Source organism: Hypomesus nipponensis, chromosome 14 (assembly GCF_054491055.1).
Source record: "Hypomesus nipponensis isolate SF chromosome 14, ASM5449105v1, whole genome shotgun sequence".
NCBI lineage: Eukaryota > Metazoa > Chordata > Actinopteri > Osmeriformes > Osmeridae > Hypomesus > Hypomesus nipponensis.
The window spans coordinates 10,338,800-10,357,228 of record NC_140374.1 but is presented as its reverse complement, the minus strand read 5'-3'; the positions used below and the strand labels follow the sequence as shown (position 1 = coordinate 10,357,228).

The 18,429-nt window shown below is 46.8% G+C and overlaps 1 protein-coding gene across 1 annotated transcript in view; it reads right to left on the bottom strand.

Annotated features, from left to right (window-relative positions):
• The window catches only part of tln2b (talin 2b), a 90,167-nt gene that overhangs the window by 5,398 nt on the left and 66,340 nt on the right, over positions 1 to 18,429 (bottom strand). Inside the window, exons 30-52 of the mRNA XM_084671983.1 lie at positions 18,008 to 18,147; positions 17,331 to 17,424; positions 16,636 to 16,725; positions 16,410 to 16,532; positions 15,595 to 15,738; positions 15,222 to 15,383; positions 14,903 to 15,043; positions 13,556 to 13,737; positions 12,862 to 12,994; positions 12,651 to 12,752; positions 12,363 to 12,533; positions 11,593 to 11,739; positions 9,673 to 9,774; positions 9,406 to 9,525; positions 8,571 to 8,717; positions 7,225 to 7,391; positions 6,808 to 6,991; positions 5,395 to 5,520; positions 4,187 to 4,303; positions 3,314 to 3,499; positions 2,826 to 2,933; positions 2,626 to 2,731; positions 1,407 to 1,531 (exon numbers count right to left, since the gene is read on the bottom strand). Of these exons, the coding sequence (XP_084528109.1) occupies positions 1,407 to 1,531; positions 2,626 to 2,731; positions 2,826 to 2,933; positions 3,314 to 3,499; positions 4,187 to 4,303; positions 5,395 to 5,520; positions 6,808 to 6,991; positions 7,225 to 7,391; positions 8,571 to 8,717; positions 9,406 to 9,525; positions 9,673 to 9,774; positions 11,593 to 11,739; positions 12,363 to 12,533; positions 12,651 to 12,752; positions 12,862 to 12,994; positions 13,556 to 13,737; positions 14,903 to 15,043; positions 15,222 to 15,383; positions 15,595 to 15,738; positions 16,410 to 16,532; positions 16,636 to 16,725; positions 17,331 to 17,424; positions 18,008 to 18,147 (3,117 nt within the window). The remainder of the gene's footprint in view (positions 1 to 1,406; positions 1,532 to 2,625; positions 2,732 to 2,825; positions 2,934 to 3,313; positions 3,500 to 4,186; positions 4,304 to 5,394; positions 5,521 to 6,807; positions 6,992 to 7,224; positions 7,392 to 8,570; positions 8,718 to 9,405; positions 9,526 to 9,672; positions 9,775 to 11,592; positions 11,740 to 12,362; positions 12,534 to 12,650; positions 12,753 to 12,861; positions 12,995 to 13,555; positions 13,738 to 14,902; positions 15,044 to 15,221; positions 15,384 to 15,594; positions 15,739 to 16,409; positions 16,533 to 16,635; positions 16,726 to 17,330; positions 17,425 to 18,007; positions 18,148 to 18,429) is intronic.

Sequence of the window (18,429 nt, the reverse complement as noted above, 5' to 3'; positions counted from 1 at the left end):
AAAGCGGGTTCAACGTCACCCCTCGCCTCAGTCAACCACACATAGCAGTCAGTGACAACGGATCAGATCATGCTACACCATCACCACCAACATACAAGGCACACGTGGCTGGAGACAGGGCGGGACACTGTAGGAATATGTTTGATATATAGTTGGACTGAATAACAACCTAATATATCAAACATATCAGACAGAGGCCTGCAGAGAAGGGTCCCAGGTCTACAACGTCTCAAGAAGATGGGGGAAGGAGGAGAGTGATGCATGCTGGGAAGGGGAGAGGCTCCTCTATGTCTATGGGGTTAGGAGTATGCACAGGGGAACTGAGAGACAGGGGGGGGTGGAAGCGGGAGGAGAGGTAGAACAAGAGGAGTTTGATTAGATAGGCATTCACAGATCATTGACAGAAACATCTAGAAGACCCACTGGACATGGCTCTACAAATAATGAACTGCAATTAAACTAGATACTTTTTAATGTCTAGTTTAATCATGCTACAGTCCAACAGTACATGTTAATAAGAAATCATTCTGCCTATTACGTGTCAAATAAGGAAAGTCTTGAGGTAGGAGAGACAAACTGAAGACATACAGGATGCAGCATTCCATCAGATCACTAGGGGGCGTAAAGAAGCAAAGCTACATCTTCATTCCACTCACTCAGCAGTGAGCCTTGCTTCAATATGTCTAACAGAGGTTCAAGAAAAGGGGATTTCCAGCCATGTTCAGTTCTTGTTGAAGCTGGGGAGAGGGACTACGTCTGAGCAGTATTACAACCAGTGGATCAAAACTGGGACGACCACAACAGGGAGAAGTTGCTATTGCACATACTTCAGTAAGAAATTCTACACACCAATTTGACCTCCTGGTAATCTATCAGTATTCATATACCACATTAAATGCTTTAAAAAAGGCTGTTTCACTTCAGTCTAAAAACAAAGGAATAATGTAATAAAATTAAGGAAATAGGTTCAACAAGACAAATGACCTCTGCCTCAACCAGGGGTGCAGACAGATCATCACAAATTTAGAACACACTCCAATATAAGCTATGCTATGTAATTGCGTCTCCTGGCAACATGCCTCAAAAATGATCTAAAAAAAAAACTAACCAGATTACTCCCTTGATTAAATTTTCCTATGAACATACATTGAGAAAACACAAAAAAAAATCATTAGGTACTCTCCCTGAGTCTCTCTCTCTGTTGACCGTATGACTGGTACAGTTTCAGTGTTCCCCCCTCTACTTTTACACTCGTCACTAAAGCTAAGAGCAGCTCTTCCTCTGTAGCACACAGTATTGACATCCTGTCTCCTTGATCTGTCGCTGGGTGGGTCCTCCAGGCTCAAGTCTGATTAGTGAGGCCAAGGAAGGAGGGAAGGAGGGAGGCCTGAGAGGAAGACTCCTACCTTGGGCTTGGCTCTGGGCTTCAGCTGCTCCAGTTTCTTGGCTGCAGCCTCGATGGAGGCAGCAGCTCCCAGTAGCTCGGTTTCAGCGATCACGGTGGGGTCCTCGGGGTCCACCCAGTCTGATCCTAGAACACACCCAGGAAGAGACATCACTCAACTAGTCGCTACGACACCCGCACACACCAGGCTCCAGTTACATCGCTTCCCCTGACCCCTAGAACAGAACGGATATTACAGCACATACCGATTGTAGTTGTTACATATTGCATTATTGTAGCAGCCAACATAGTATGGAATACAATGTCAAAATCACAGCTGACACCACAAGATCATTAGGACACCAGCGCTACTGCGCTAGTTATCCACATGGCGAATTGCCTGTGTAGAGACTATAATGCCTCAAAGTTAAGTAAGGTTAAATGAAAGAAAACAAGAAGTGCACTTTTGATGGATCATTGTCACTCTTTATAGGTTTTAAATTGGTCATAAAGGGGGGCTTTTGGGAAACAGCTTGGAGAAGCAGATGGAATGATGTTTTTGGTGGATTATGTTAAACCCTGGGGATATCTGCCAGGGCCCCACCGCCCCCTCCAACCACCCCTCCCATCCCCACACACTTCTCAACCCCCCCCCCCCCCCCGAGCCTATGAAAGGTGATCTCCAAAAACAAAACACACAATCATCTCCCACTTACCTCCATCTGAGGCCAGAGAGAAAGAAAAAGAAAGAGAAAAACAAGGGGCATTAGAGAGGTGAACTGGATAGCCCCAGTGGGTCTCAGACTCTACTCTGAAATTCAATTCGCACCATAATGCTATATATTACTGCTGTCCAAAACTCCTTCAGGCAACATTCCAGGCATATGTGGGAACCTTCACTATGGTCATTTGGCCAATTTACACTGAAAATAACTCTACGGTACATTATCAATATACAGAAGTGACTCTCATGAACAATGTTTTGTCCTGGACAAAGTTTTCTGTGGCATATTCACTTAGAGGTATTACCCATTCAAAAGCAGATTAGTCCATAACATACTATAAATTAGCATCCCCAAATTACTCTGGCTGTGAGCGTGCGCTTAATAAGAAATGTGGAAATGAATTGTCTAGTGAAGTGTTCTATACAATGTGCTGCTCTGCATGAAGGTCTGTGTGTCTGGGGGGGTTGGGGGGGGGGGGTTGTCTGTGCAAGGTACTTGTATGTGAAGGGGCCTTACCCTTCATGGCCTCAGCAGTCTGGATCAGCTCTGTCACACACCCTGCTACACGCTTGGAGTGTATTGCCAGCTGCTGCTTCTGCTCCACAGTGGGCTTCAAAAGCACCTGGAGACACACACACACACACTCACCTTCAGCATTGTTCCAAACTACATGTCTATCCCTGGATTCAACACCATCATTGTGTGTATTCTCTCACCTGCAGCACCTCCTCCAGCAGGGCTAGGTAACCTGCAGTGCACTCTGACCCATAGCGCAGAGCCTTGCTCCTCACCTCCTCACTCACCTCTGGGTGACTGGTTGCTTGCTGGGGAGAACAGACCACACAAAAAAAACAGTCTGTTAAACACCGGAGGTAAGTTCAGCCCCGAGGAGGCTTTTCTGCCTGGTGCCTTTCAATCCTTCACAACACCTTGGGGAGCCATCTGACAAATGCAATATCAGTAAATATCACAGCAGTATAAGTACGAAAATAAAATCGATCAACTTTTTATCCTTCTCATGCCAAGACCCAACTGTCAGTGATGTAATAGATGACTTTGTAACTAAGGCTCCGCACTCGTAATATTCCAGGGTTAGTGAGCTACTCTGCCCCAGCACCAGTAACACCCTGCTGCCCTACAGTCTGTTGTCCTGCCCTGTCCTGGTGCTGTGGCCCCAGCTTTGCCGCTCTGGCAGGATTAGCACCTTGCAGGTGGTCAGCATGTCGGCGATGGCTTTGCGGCTCAGGTTGGCGGTGGCGATAACGTCTTCCTGCTGGGCAGAGTTTCCCGCCGCAACCGCCTTGGCCGTTGCTGTGGTGATGCCCTTTGTCATGCGGATGAACTCCTCGGGCGTGGTGGACTTGTCAGGGACGTCCTTGGAATGGAACATCTGTGAACGTGTGGGGGGGAGGGGGGGGAAGGAGAGGGGTGGAGGGAGGGAGGGGGGGTGGAGGGAGGAAGGGAGGAAAGGGGGAAGGGAAAAAGGAGGGAGGAGGGAAGGGAATGATGAAGGGAAGGGAGGGGACTTGGTGAGACCGTTCAGACAGATATCAGGGCTGTGCCATTGCTGAACCGTTACTAAACAGCATAGATCCAAATGGAGGGAGCCAGGGGGGGGTATATAGCCATTGTGAGAATGAATAAGCGAGGTTGACACATTTCCCAGTGTTATTGATGCCCCTGTAATGGGGAGTTAAGTGTGCTGTGTTTGCTCTGGTGTGTTCCTATGCCTGTGCAAAGCCTGCTGTGGTCCTGGAGGGACTCTGATAAGGATTAGCAGTAAATCACAAGGAAAACAAGCTGATGAAAACTTCTCCTCTGCTCCACTGACCACCTCCCCTCCCCCCAACCCCCACCACATTTCTTGCACCACAGCCCCATGATAAGACAGTGAAAAGTACAGCAGGGATTGTTTGGGATGAGCAGGAGAGAGCGAACCAAAACCAGTGTGCAAAAACCTCTCCTCAAACGGTTAAGACAGAGCATTAGAACCAGCTGCGACCAGCTACGAAACCCTGTGCGTCCTCTCCAGCGACTCACAAGGGATGGAAGAGTTGAGCCCGTCTGAGGATCTTACCGTCAACTCCTGCTTGATGCACTCGATGGTGGCCTCCAGCGCCCTGGTCCCGCGAGTGGCTTCATCCTCTACCGCCTTCACTGTCTTCAGCAGCGACGTCACATTGGTCACCATGACCTGTCACACACACGGAGGAAGAGGGGGAGGGGAGAGAGGGGGAGATTTATGTAATATTTATAGAAAGTAAGAAGTGTTAAGGACAAACAGAGAGAGAAAACAGGCCAGAAGATGGTGCTGTCTACCCCGACAAGCATAAACCAGGATGGGCTAGACTGCCTAGTACAACTGCTATCGTTTTACCAATGATGTATAACATGGTAGTAAGTCGTCATAGTTCTAATGTTTAGCACCTGCCATACCCAGCTCTGGATCAGGGGGCAGATTGTGTCAAGCAGAGCTGAGCATATTTCAGCAACGTGATCACCAGGGGTTTGAAAGTGTGTCCCAAGTGGAGGTCACCATATGTCTGGAGGAATGAGAATAATTTGTCAACATATTCAGGTTCCATGGGCGGTCCTACCTCCACTGAAGGAGTGAGTAAAAGAAGCCTTATGCAGTGTAACTGAAGAGTAATGGATGTTCAGTGAAAAGAGGGAGGTAGCTGAACCGAAAAAAAGCCTTTGAAGCTCTCATCCTGGAGTGCATTTGATGGGGGGAGTAGAGCCCAGCCAGAAAGGGCTTCGATCAGCGCCCACATCGAGGGTTAGGGCAGGGGGACCTGTGAGGTATCCTGCCATGACTGGGCTCCAGTATTTATAGGTGAACTGTACAGTGTGACAATGTATAGGGACGTGGACAGTGAGTGGCAGTAGAAAGGACAGGTTTAGCTGTGCCTTGGAAAACACCAGAGTCAGCTGCTGACCCGAGCGTCTGACAGATAAGGAGCCTGTCCAGTCAAGCGCACGTGCATGCGCACGCACGCACGCACGCACAAACACACACACACACACACACACACACACACAAACTCTGATACCAATCTCAATGACTGGGACATTGGCACATAGAGAGCAGAAAGAGTGCCAAACTCAAACACAGCGATAAGAAGTGTCATTTTCTGTTAGAGACGGAACACTACTCTGGGCTGTAGAGATTGTGGTACTGCAACACTCCCAGCTGGGAAGCTGGGACAGAACAGAATGCCCCTGCATATCTCTGAGACGTATCTGTGTGGGCCCAGCCCTTTATGCTGGCTCCGTAAACCTTACCTTGGCAGCGCTCTTCAGCTGGTACATGGATGGATCATCTGCCGGCTTGCCTGAAGCACACTTGGTGGCGCCAATGAGCTCAGCTAAAGCCTTGGCCACATCCCTGACCGCATTTATCAGAACCACCTGGGGACAGAGACGGGGGAGAGGGATAGGGGGAGGGAGATAGGGGAGAGATACGGCAGGGAGAGGGGGGGTGTGGGAATGTGCTCAAAATGATACAACACAATGGCCAGCGCAGGAGTTTACCAGAGCCACCGGAGTTAACACACCTATCACTCTCACCCGGAGGTATCGCACTACTGAGGAAGCGGGGAAGAGAGAGAGAGAGGCCGTAGAGGGGAGACAAGTCTGTAGTGTGTGTGTGTGTCAAAGGATGCAACCACAAATAAAAGCTAACTGCTATACATGACAGATACATAAGGAAAGTATAGAGTCCCAGACAAAGCTGTATCTTATGTTTCCATTTGGAGCAGGGCCGGCTCGGGGGAGGGGGGGGCGGTTCACTTGTGTTTTGTTGAGTGGTTTCAGTTCTTGTTTGTCTTATCGGGTCCACATGTGTCTTGTTTGGTTCTTTGTATTTAGGTTCCTGTTTTGTGTTCAGTCTTTGTTTTGTCCTTACCCTTGTTACTGTGAGTATCCTGTCTGTTTCCCTATTATCAAGAATCAACCCTTGTTTTGATGTTCTACCTGGCCACCTCTCCTGCATTTGGGTCTTAACTTACCACACACCGTAACATTTTGAATAATTTGAAACATGGTCTTTTGCCTGTTAATGCTTGCAATGCAGTGAAGAAAACTATATGACACCAATGTTTAATGTAAGTGGTCCCTCTAACAGTACAACTGGTCCCAGCTTGCCCACGCCAGTTCAAATGGTCTAGAACCTCCCCTGATTTGAAGACATATACATATATGTTGTAGCAAACCAGGGGAAACAGACCAGCCAATCCGGAGCAGAGGGCGGGTCCATAGGCTTAGATTAGGGGAGGTAATAGAAAGAGTCTATCTGCCTGTTGAAATGCTGCAGCCACTTGGCACATGGCACTGGTCACACCTGTAGCCCATCAGGTGATCAAGGGAGGGAGCCAGCCCAGGGCCACATGGAAAAGCAAAGGACCAGAAAGACAACCCTGGAGGAGTGTTGTTCAGCAAAGAGACTGGCTGGAAAAGAATGACCTCTCACTCTGATTTTAACCCCCACAGGATCACACCTCATGAAGGCCAACAGACCCCGGATGGGAAGAATCCTGATTTAAAGTTTGTCCCACTAACCTTACCCAGATCCCCAGGGCCAAATGTCTCTTGAGTCCTAATTCATTGTGAATCAGGCCCTCAAGTCCCCTAGGTTGCTACAATGTGAATAACCTTCCAGTGTTCCATCCAGGACTGAGCCCATCTGGGTGTCCTTACCTGGGTCTCAGGGTCATCGGAGCCCATGCTGGTGGCCCCCAGTTTGACCACATCAGTGAGATGGGTGATGGTCTTGGCAGAGGACTGGGCGGCCTGGGCCAGTCTCTCCTGACTGGAGGCTGCCCCTGCCACCAGCAGCTTGGTGTCTTCCACCAGAGCCTTGGCTGTCTTCAGGATGCTCTCCCTGTGGACACAACACACACTCTCCCTCAGACACACATGCGTGCATTCTACATACTGGCCTGCTCTGCTAACCTCCAGAGTTGGGAGCTGCCTTGAGTGTTACGTCGACAAGGTAAGCTCTCCTGACCTTCAGTTGGACTATGTATTGAGGGTAGTAGACGCCTCATCTGTTGATGGGCAGGGAACTGAACACGCTGGGACTTTCGAGGCAGGGGCCTGCCTCGAGTGCCTCACCTATGGTCAGCGAAGGACTCCTCGTTGTCAGGGTCGAGTGTTCCGGCTGAGGCGAACATGATGGTGGTGTCCAGGTCTGCGATGATGCCGGACACGGCGCTGGCTGCCGTGATGCAGGCCTGGGTGCCCTTGTTACCAGCTTGCAGGGCTGACAACACCATAGACACCTGTGTGGGAGATGGAAACACACACACACACACAAACACACTGCCTCAACACCCTGCATAACAATAACACAACTAGTGAACAAACAGACCACATTCTAATTGTCCTTGGCCCGATGTTCTCATGTTTGTTTAAGTTCAGATTTCTGAACTCTCATTAAATCTGAGCTCAACGTTAATATGCCATGCAGGAAGAGTATGAAGGCAATAGGCTAAAAGGACTGGAGGTGAAGCAGCAGGAGAGAGTGGAGAGATAGAGAGAGCAATCGAGAGAGACCTGCAGACAGACAGACAGACAGAAAGACAGACCCACTGATAGTGAAACATACATCAACAGAGTAATATAGCCAAAGAAACTGAGATAAGAGTGAGAGAGATAGAGAGAACGAGAACATTTAAGAGACAAAGAGAAAGGGGCGTAGCAATGAATTAGCCCTGGGCCCACTGATTCTGCATAAATGCAGTACATGAAGCCCAAGATTCTGACTCTGCCTCTCTCCAAGCTCCCGATCTGGACGTCTGCCGCCCTCGCTAACAAATGAACTGCCACGGGAGCTGTATTCAGATGAGGTGGAGGGTTCAGCTTCCATATGCAGTGAGACACACATTATACCAGCCTGATATAAGCCCTGAACCCAATCAAGCAGGAGCAATATAAGATCAATGTGAATACAAAGTTCCAGTATCTACTGCTAGGATCATGGAGGAGGCGCGTGACTGATCGGTCCTTGCTTCTGTCCATTGACAGTACGTGTTGGTGTTGATATGAACTCATGTAGTTGTTATTGGTAACAAGTATTCTCGGCTGTAACTACTGCTACTTGTGTAACATGAGCTGTTAGCGTCAACAGTGCAGCAAGCCAAATATGTGTTTTGACACATTAGTGCACTGTTCTCCTATTAAACCCCAGCGCTTAGGCTCAGGGATTACAGCTTCCACACACAGTTCACAAGTACATCTTAAAGAACTCTGTATTATAAGCCTTTGCCCTGGGAACTGACTTTAAGCAGCTGCCCTTTCACCTCAACAATGTATACTCCTACGTTCCTCCTATCTGTACATACACGAACAACAAAGGACTGGGAGCGGAGGTTGGGGAGGTAAAGAGTCCTGCCCACACACACACACACACTCAGCAGGGAGCAGAAAGTGCTATAACGGTCTCCTGTCGACCGGCCTACCTTCTCGGTGACGGCACGGGCGCACTCGATGAGCTCCCTCTTGGAGAAGCTGTCTGTGGGGCTGACCTGCAGGGCCCCTGCCTTCTGCACCAGGTAGATACAGCCGTGGCCAAGCTCCTGCACACGAGTCTTGATCTGGAACCCCACCTGGAAAAAACAGTCACCCGGCCAGTCAATGAGTTGTCGAGTCTGACAGACAGTCGAGTATCCACCTCCGCACAGCTCCGTACTGCTAACGTCTATCTTCTCCATCCACATGCCACATAGTAGACTGTCTGCCTTATAGCAGCCAGAGGGACATAATGCTGGCTTTCAAAAGCTTGAGGAGAGCGACCGATGGCACTACACCTTTAATTTCCAGACACACAGATTCATGGGTGGGTGGTACTTCATTATGAGCATCACTACAGGCTTTTAAGCTTGTGGGGGTACGATGTTGCCATGGTAGCCAGAATTTCCAGCAGCCAGTTATGTAAAGGGTATTGATAAGAGTGTGCGATGGTTATCAGACTGTGTTTCCATACATCCCTGTCTTCTCTTAGGGGAGCTTTGAGCGCAGACTACACGTGTGTGGAGAGAGGGACGGAGGATGGAGAGGAGCAAAAACCTCCCTGCTGAATCTCTCACTGTCAGAAAATATCCTATCAAAGGACCCCACCCACCATCTAGGTTGTGTGTATCTGCAAATCTATGTGTTTACTTCCCAAACAAATGCTAATCAATTTAGTTGCCAACATCTCCGACTTGACTGAGGTGGGACCCTTAGGTAATGTATATCTGTATATCTCACAAACAAAGAATCCATGATGTCGACTGAGGCGGGTCGACCTCTCACCTCCTCTGGCTCAGCCGTAGCGGCCGCCAGGTGTCCTTGATGGGCTAGCTGGCCATAGTCAACCGTCACTTGGGAGGCCAGTCCACCAAGCTCTTCTGGACACGTCACAGACTTGGTCATCTGGAGCAAGGCACAAACACACATACTGCAAGGTCACAGAACAAGCCTAGGGATATGTGATGTAATGTATTAGGAATTACAATAAAGTCCAGTAATCACACTGAGGTGAGTTTGAGGTGGAGCAATTGAGGTGTGTTGTGTGCTCACCATCTCCTGTGCGGTAATGGCGATGGCCTTGGAGAATTTCACCATGGTGGTCTGGTAGTCTACAAAGGTTCCATCTGGCTCTGGGGGAGTTCCTTCTCCAAGCTGTCATGGCCAAATAGCTTATTTTAATCAGCATTCCATCAGCAATACATAAGCATTCTGGCTTTCTTGATTTTGTAACAGGACAAAGCCAATTAATTTGCCCTGATTATTATTATTATTATTAATTTGCCCATGACATAAAACGATTAGATGTAATATACACAGAATTAAAAATGTTTTACTTCTTCCACATTTTCTGAATGACACTCCATAGTATTAAAGTGGTGAAGCCGCCCAGTATCATGTTGATGAATAGGACTCTATCTACTGTTGGAACTGTAGGAATGGATGCTGTGTTCTCATAACTACAGGTCAGCTTGCTTGCAAATCAAAGTTTCAGTGAAGACTCTAATTACCTTAAAACTCTGAAATCAAAGCTTTTGAGGCTTTTCACAAACCTTAAATCAACACATAAAACGTTGTTTCTTTGTTTAATTTAACATTAATCAAATGTTAATGCATAATTCCAGTGCCCAGTCTGACCTTGTGCTGTTCTGTGCATCTGACAATGGCCGCGTTTCCCAGATTCGAACGTTCTTAAGGATTTAAGAAGGCTCTTAAGAAGGGTTCGGCTAAGAAGGAGTGCTAAGATAGGGGTGTTTCCAAGACACGTTCTTAACTGCCTTCTTAAGATCCCGCCAAAGAAGCCTCTTAAGAAGCTCTTAATGGGAGCTGTCCACCGCCGTGGTGTTGAAACTAAATCAATCGATGCCAGGAAAATCGATCACCCACCACTTTATCAGCGCACGAATCACACACAACACCGTGTAAGGCCGTAATCATAATACATATTGGGGGGACACATCCCCCCCACTTTTCAAATCTGGTCAAAATGTCCCCCCCAATATATTGATATAAAAATATAAATGTTCTACGCTACGACAGGCAACCACGCACGCAGTCAGAAATTATCATAAAAAATGTAATTCGTACCCCCCGATGTTGACTCCATGGCTACGGCCTTGAGCCCTATACATGATAGTTGATGTGTGGTGGTAGTGGTAGTGGTAGTGGGTTTATTGTTGGGAGTAGTCCACTTGCGTGGACTTCAGCAACGCCTTTATATATAGACTGAGGTGGAGCCTCGATCTCTTGATGAGGTTCCAGCCGAGTTCAATTACACCTGTCAGTTTCCCTGATTTCTGTGAAATACCACAGGGTTGTTGATGTTTTTATATCTAACGTCAACTCATGCAGATGCCGAATGTTTGTGAAAACGTAATGAGTGATAGTAATGATGATTCATTTTATTTATGTAGCTACAGGAACACATGAGCAATTATTTATTTTTATATCGTTATTTTTGTTATTATGCTATTATTTTTCTTGCGTCAGTGTTCTGCAGCTGTGGGCGCACATTTATCATCACGCATGGTTTTAGTATTCCTTTGAGTGTCAGATATAACTTTCCCTGACGCGGCTGCAGTGAGCGTTTGGTCGCTAAGAAGGCTGTTAAGAGTGGGTCAGGCTGATCTTACATTTCCTTCTTAGTGAAAGATCTTCTTAAGCTAAGAATGACTCTGGGAAACACGTACTTCTTTCACGGCGCTCTTAAGAGCGCTCCTAAGAAGGTTTCAGCGCTTAAGAGCTTCTTAAGGAATCTGGGAAACGCGGCCAATAAAAGACATGAACTTTAACTTCTTTACGATGAGTGGTTCCACCCCAGACAAAGACAGATCACTGGAGGAGGCAGAGTGACAGCTGACATCGCTGGTGTATTGGGCCTATCACTTCTCATCGATCATATCTGACTAATGAGTCTCTGCTGGAGGGACAACTAGCAATAGGCCACAATCCACACACACACACACAGCTCACCCTGCCCATGGCCTCAGCAATGGACTCCACCATGCCCCCCACCATGCCACCCTCGCTGGCCGCCTCATTCAAGGTCACCATGATGTCATCCACTGCCTCCCTCATCAGCTGAGCAGCTTCAGCAATAGCATCATGGGTGTGGGCAGCCTAAGTATAGAGACACACATACCCAGATCAGCCTTAAACATGACATGGAAACACTCTCCTCATCATCATCATCATCATAAATAATAAATTTTATTTGGGGGATACCTTTACACACATTCAAGGACATCTTATATAAAATTGTCCATTATAGGTTGTCATGGCTCTCGGCTAATCAGGAGTGTCACTGTGGCTGCTCATGACCTCATTACTGTTATAATCTCCATTTAAACCTTGTTTCTTCCTCTTTGTCAGATTGTTTTGTAGAACTCCAATGACTGCCAGTTTGGTGTCAGACTTCTCATGACTGGATTATTATTTGGAATATCCCAGAGCATTTAGTTTGTTTGCACTTGTTTTTTGAGGACAACCTAGAGCTTTCAATATTTTGTGATATTTTCACCAGTTTGGAATCCTTGTTTTATTTCTCTTGGAGACTTGATAGAAAGAACTCTTATTTTTTACATCCTCTGCATGTGATCCCTTCCACTCCCCCTGACATATGTAAGTTAACTGTATTGGTGAGTTAACCATGTATGAGAAAAATAGACCATTGAATGCTAGAACATTCCACGTCAACATGCTAAAACAACTACCCAACGCTCGTTGTGTTTGAGTGGTAGTACCTTCGGGTTACCCCCTCCCTCCTTGGCAGCATAGAGCATCTGCAGGGCAGACTCTGACAGGGTCTTGGTCTGGTCCAGGATGGTCATTTGCTGCTGGTGGTCGAGAAGCCTGGACGCCAGACCCACCGACGCCACGATGAGAGGTTCAAAGTAGCTGGCCAGCTGGGTCACCTGCGAGAGGAAGAGGCCCTGGTGTGAGATGCTGGGATAATAAGTCGACTGCTCCAGAGAGAACTGGTAGGGGATGAGGCCTGCAGAGGCGGCGAGAGGAAACAGACAGACTAATACCTTGTGTCCCAGCTGGGCGGCTTCCCCTCTGGCTGCCGTGGTGATGGGATCGATGAGATGGCCAATCTCCTGCACGGAGGATGTCAGCTGTTCCTGCAGAGCCTGGTGGAAACAGCAATAACAGCAACAAAAGACATGGGACAAGGCTCTCAATGGAAACCTTGTATCCCAGAAGCAATGACAGGGCTTTGAGCATTACAACCGACTGTACCTCAGAGGAGATGTCATCTCTACAAGGAAGGCTCTGACCCACAGCTGCTAGTGAGGCCTGCTCAATGTCCCGGATGCACTTGTTGATGTTATCGATGGAGTAGTCACATTGCCTTTGCCCTGGCGCCTTGTCCCTGCCAACCAAGAGTGATGATGATGAGTAGTACATCGTATGTTTTATTATATTTTGTCCTTGAAAGACAGTACCTGGCTGGATGTCTAACAGAGTTGTCCTATAAATTGTACCGTTTTGAAGTATTATGAAACAAAAAGTTTATCTTATTTACAGGACATTGAAATCTGAAATCCATACCACATTTGCAGGAGGCTGGAGGAATGCCAGATACAGAACATGATGGATCTGAGGCGTGTGTGTGTGTCTGCGTGCATTTTTTACGGTAGAGTGATAATGAGGAGGGAACGCACTTCTGTTCATGTCACTAGACTACCTCTGTGTCTGCCGTCATTCCAAGCAGAGGCAGCCTAGCATAGCCTCTGAGCTGTTCTGCCTCCTCATCTTCATTCCTTCCATACAGAACTCCCTCAGCTGCTAAATGGGAGTTGGAAATGTAATCCACTACCACAATCATTTATTACTCAGCTGAAAATCCATTTTGAGCCCCTGCACTCCACAGAACATCGGGTGTAGACCTGTTTATAATTACGTATATGGCGTGGATGGGGGTGGCACACACCTAATGGAGGTGATGAGGCTTTTGATTGAGTCTGACACTGTGCGGGAGTGGCCGGCCAGGACCGACCAGGTGGGGGGGTCTTTGGGGTTGATGATGAGCGATCGGGCCGTCTCCAGGAGGAGGGTAGAGCTGTCCAGCATCGAACGGGCCGAGCGCACAATTGGCTCCTGGGATGCAGAGCCCTGGGGAACGAGGGATGGGAGGAGAGAGGAAGGGAGGAGAGCGAGTGAGAACAAGAGGGCGAGGATGGGGAACAGTACATGTCTATGCCTGAAGCGCAAACACACTACACAGGTGTCGCAGCTCTCCTTCCCTGTTGACTTCCAGGAGATCAAAGGTGTCCTCCAAGCCACGCACTCAGGGATGGGATTAAAGATCCAGCTTTATGTGGTCGTGCAAAGAAACACCTTCAGTCTTTCTGATCATAGCCAAAGCTTCCCTCGACAATTAGATTAACAAGCTCAAGATTAGAGCAGCTGTGCTGAGAGAGAGCGCAGTTAAACACTGCCCTCCAACAGATTAGAGTCATAAAGCTTTTAGAGCTGTGTAAGGAGTCTTTTTTTGTAGGAAGTAAAATCAATTCCATCTGGAGTCTTTTCCTAACTAAAAGAAAGAACAATTTCAGTGCAGACCAATTCCTCCAGCTAACAGAAACCACTCTGTACCATCCCCTTTTTCAGGAGGGTCATAAAGAGGAAAAAAACATAAATTGCACTGGACTATAAATCGCATTTATTTTGAAATTAATTTCACAAAATCCAAGACCAAGAACAGCCATTTAATCTTTAAAGGGCACAATAGCACACAGAACAACAGGCTGAATAGGTGTTCGGTATATTAGCGTAGCCTAACACATGTAAGGGATAATGCCCAACGAGGTGTCCAATATCACCTGATAATGGACGATGCGGAGGCGTGAACCGTCCGACGCGCAGCTGAGGTTGCTTCCGCGGAGGTAAACTACTTACTCACAGGTAAACTAGTTCACCAAGATCCTGATCTCATTCCACAAATCTGAATCTGTTGAACTTGTTGGTTCATGAAAGTCAGTATGAATTTAAATTTTTAAATTTTTAAATTACATATATTCTGGTATATAAATCGCACCTGACTATAAATCGCGGGACAAGCCAAACTATGAAAAACAAGTGCGACTTAAAGGCCGGAAATACGGTAATCATCGTATGATCTCAATGCCTATTCCAAATGTGCACAATCTTTCTATGGGATAAAAATATTTAGACAGAATGACAAGAAAAGCTGAATTTACGAACCTATGCAATTCTAAAATTGACTCAAAATCTCATCCCAATGCAAAAGAATGTCAGAAAATGCAAACATGCTTACCTCATTGCTAATCTGGGCAGGAATACTGGCAAACTCAGGGTTGGAGGCAAATGTGGAGAGATTGTCTACAGCCCCCAGGAGAGGACTGGTGGCAACACGACACCTGTTTCTGTTCTCCTCTGAAAAATCCCCATCTAGGGCCTGCAATAAAACATCAGGACAAGTCTTTGAGGCCACAATACTGCTACAACAGAACCACATATCAGCTGCACAACACAACAAATACTATTTTCAATAGAAACAGTAAAAGGAGCCCATGCTGCAAATATATTCTTGCTAAGGGCAAACAGGATAGAAATTCCATTGCCAGAAAACTCACTTTGATAGTTTTGACGAGGTTGGCAGTGGTGTTGGCAACCTCTTTAGCTGACTGGACAAACTGCCTTTTGGCCACAGGGTTGGATGTTTTGGACGAGGCCAGGCGGCATGCATTGCAGAGGGCTGAGGTATGCTTTGCTACAATTGTGGCTGCAGAGAGAACCTAACAAACAACCAAACGAGAGAAAGAGACATTACAAGGAGACATTCCTCTGAGAGAGCATGTCTAACTATGTTCCATAGTCGGCTGATGCTAAAACTTATCGAGCCATTTGATTTGAGTCACAAATGTGTTATCAGTCACAGAGTAACAGTCTCCGTATGCCAGGGAAAGGCCCTGTAGTCCGTCAGCAGTCACAGATGGGCTTTCTCACCTGTGAGGGACTACTGGCTGGGTCCACAAGGTTCTGACAGGCCATCTGGATTGCCTGGTTGGCACGCGCAAACTGGATAGGGTCCACCAGCCCCTCATGACCCGACTGACTATTTGGATCAGACACACCCACCATGTAGGACGCCTAAGGCAGGAGAGAGGAGAACCCATTGTTTCTGTTTTGTTTCTCCCCTGGGGAGCACTGCAGCCATGGCCAAAAGTATTGTCAGTGACATTAATTTAGTTTAGAGTGGTTTTCTGCTTCAGTATTTGTAGAATAGATTTGTTACATAGTTCTATGGTATACTGGAAAACAATGATAAGCATTTCATGAGTTCTAAAAGATTTTATTGGCAAAAACATTAAATACAAGTCCTTTTAGCAGTCTGCTCTTTTATAATCCAATCAATCTGAAGGATAGTGATTTCACCGGAATAGTGAAATCCTTCACACTTTCCCATGGGCTGATATGATAAGTTAAATGATGTTCGCTGGTCATTTTGTACCAAGACCCAAAAATCTGTGAAATGTGTGTTGAAATCTTTTTTGTTTTTGTCAATTAAGCTTTTTTATTTAAAATCCATCCATTTTTATTTAAAATCCATCTGACCCTCTGCACAATAATCTAGAAAACAGTGTGAATCAACATCATAACTGAAGCAGCCAACTTTAATATCACTGCCTATACTTGGCCATGGCTGCAGATTAAAAATGAACTGTGAAGGACAGTTGGAGGAGCACTGGTTGGGTGTCAGCCAGGCCTGTGCAGAGAGAAAAGGATGTCCAGTGAGTCACGGTGCCAGGCTGAGATCTTACCTGTCCAGCAGCCTCTGTCAGCCCACACAGAGCCTTGGACGCCACACCCACACACTGGCCGAACGACAGCACGTCGCCAGTCTTACAGTGCTGGGAAATCCCTGCCATGGACTCTCCTAGGACCTGCACAAGCAGGAAACCAGGGAGAGATTTAGACCTTGGGTTGTGTATTACACGTATTGTATTTGTGACATGCATGAGATCCCTTAAGGGGGCTGTATAGTACCTTGGAGTTTTCCATAACACTCTCAATGCAGTCGAAGTAGGATAGCTCACTGACTGGTTCATTGGGGTTGTCCAGCAGCCCCCTGACAGCCTAGTCCCAGAAGAAGACAGGGAGGGACATGAATGCCATCAAGAAGTACACATTACTGAAGAAATCTCCCTCTCCTCACAACCAGCAACTGGTAACTTACAGAAAACTTTTCAAAGTCTTGTTTTTAAAATGTAAAAACTTGTGTTGTTTTTAAGTTAGACATTTAAGTGACTACACATTAATAACTACTCTTGTTACACAATAGCTTGTGGGAGTTCAGAATGTGGATTGTGCTTGTCAATAAATGAGCAGGCTGCTCTCTCCACAACAAGGCACAGCAGAGGAAAGGTAATAAATGTCAGTCCACGTGAAGACTGTGGGCTGAGTGACTCAGAGGAAGTAGAAGAATAGGTCATTATTTTCCATGGAGACAGAGGACTGCTGGGCATACTTTCTGTCAATACTGAACACTGAGCCCTGAACACTGCATCTAAATGAGCTGTTAATGAACGCTCATGATCATGTCATGATAAAACATTGTTTTCGCAATGAACTATATGAGTTTGGAGTAATGAAAAACAATATTTTCTGTTGCCTGTAGTAAACAAAAACATCAACAAGCCTGTAGGGTTATAGAAAGTTCAGTTGGTACAGTTGAAAACTACCTCAAGTTCCCTCAGAGCATTGTCACACTCATTCTGCCCGGGTGCTTGCTGGGTACACAGCGTGATCAGCTGGTTAATGCTCTCCGTCACTGCCCTGAATACACAAGGGCAGATGCACAGGTTTTAAACATCCAACATTTCCCCTCTGCATGTACACAGACACACATACACACACAGTTCATTATGCACACGTTTTTCAGAACTTCACTCCCAGTAACAATTGAACACACAGCACAGACACGTTGAGGCCGTGTTGGGCTTGTGTTCAGCCTCGGTGAGCAGAGACAAGCCCTAGCCGTTGCTTCCATCTCTCTAATTAGACAGAGGGAAGTCAGTCAGGCCTGAACCCCAGTGGAGCAAGCTGCCTGCCAACCTCCACCAGGGGGGATTCTACACTCTCCTCCATTCTCTCTTCCTCCTTTTTCTCTCTCTTTTCTCTTTCTGCTTTAGCAGCATAACAACAGAAAGAGAACAGCCATGACAGTGAAAGATATTTCATAGCATCACAACTTTACCATATTATACTGTACTATACATATTATGGGGGACACAGTTACTATACATATACAAACATATTATGTGCGTTGAACTGACTAAGGCAGAAATACTGTAATTTTCTATTTTGGTTGCAGAAAGATGTGTTCTCAGTTGAGCCGGTCCATTGTGAATGGTCTTACCTCGCTGCTACAGCCAGGAGGTTCTTGGCGTTGGCTGCTCCCGGGTCCACTGAGAGGGACTTGGCCGCGAGCAGCAGCTTGCTGGATGCCATGGAGATGTTCTTTAGATTACCAATAACTTGGATCTGGTCTTCTTTCCGCTGGAAAATCAAGACACACATTTGGTTTATTTTTTTATATTGCCAAATGGTTAGTATACAGTTTTTTTCTCTGTGTATGCTGTATCGGTCCAGGTGAACAGTTTCGGTATTAAGCACAATTGGCATCCTTACACTAAGCAGAGCGCTATGAAACATGATTGGAGTGTATGTGAACCGTGGCCCCCACCCCACCTCACTAAAACAATACCCCTGCTTCCTCCATTAAACCTGATTAAGGCCGCACCGTCAAGCTACATCAACTCCACTCCCTGACGATCACTG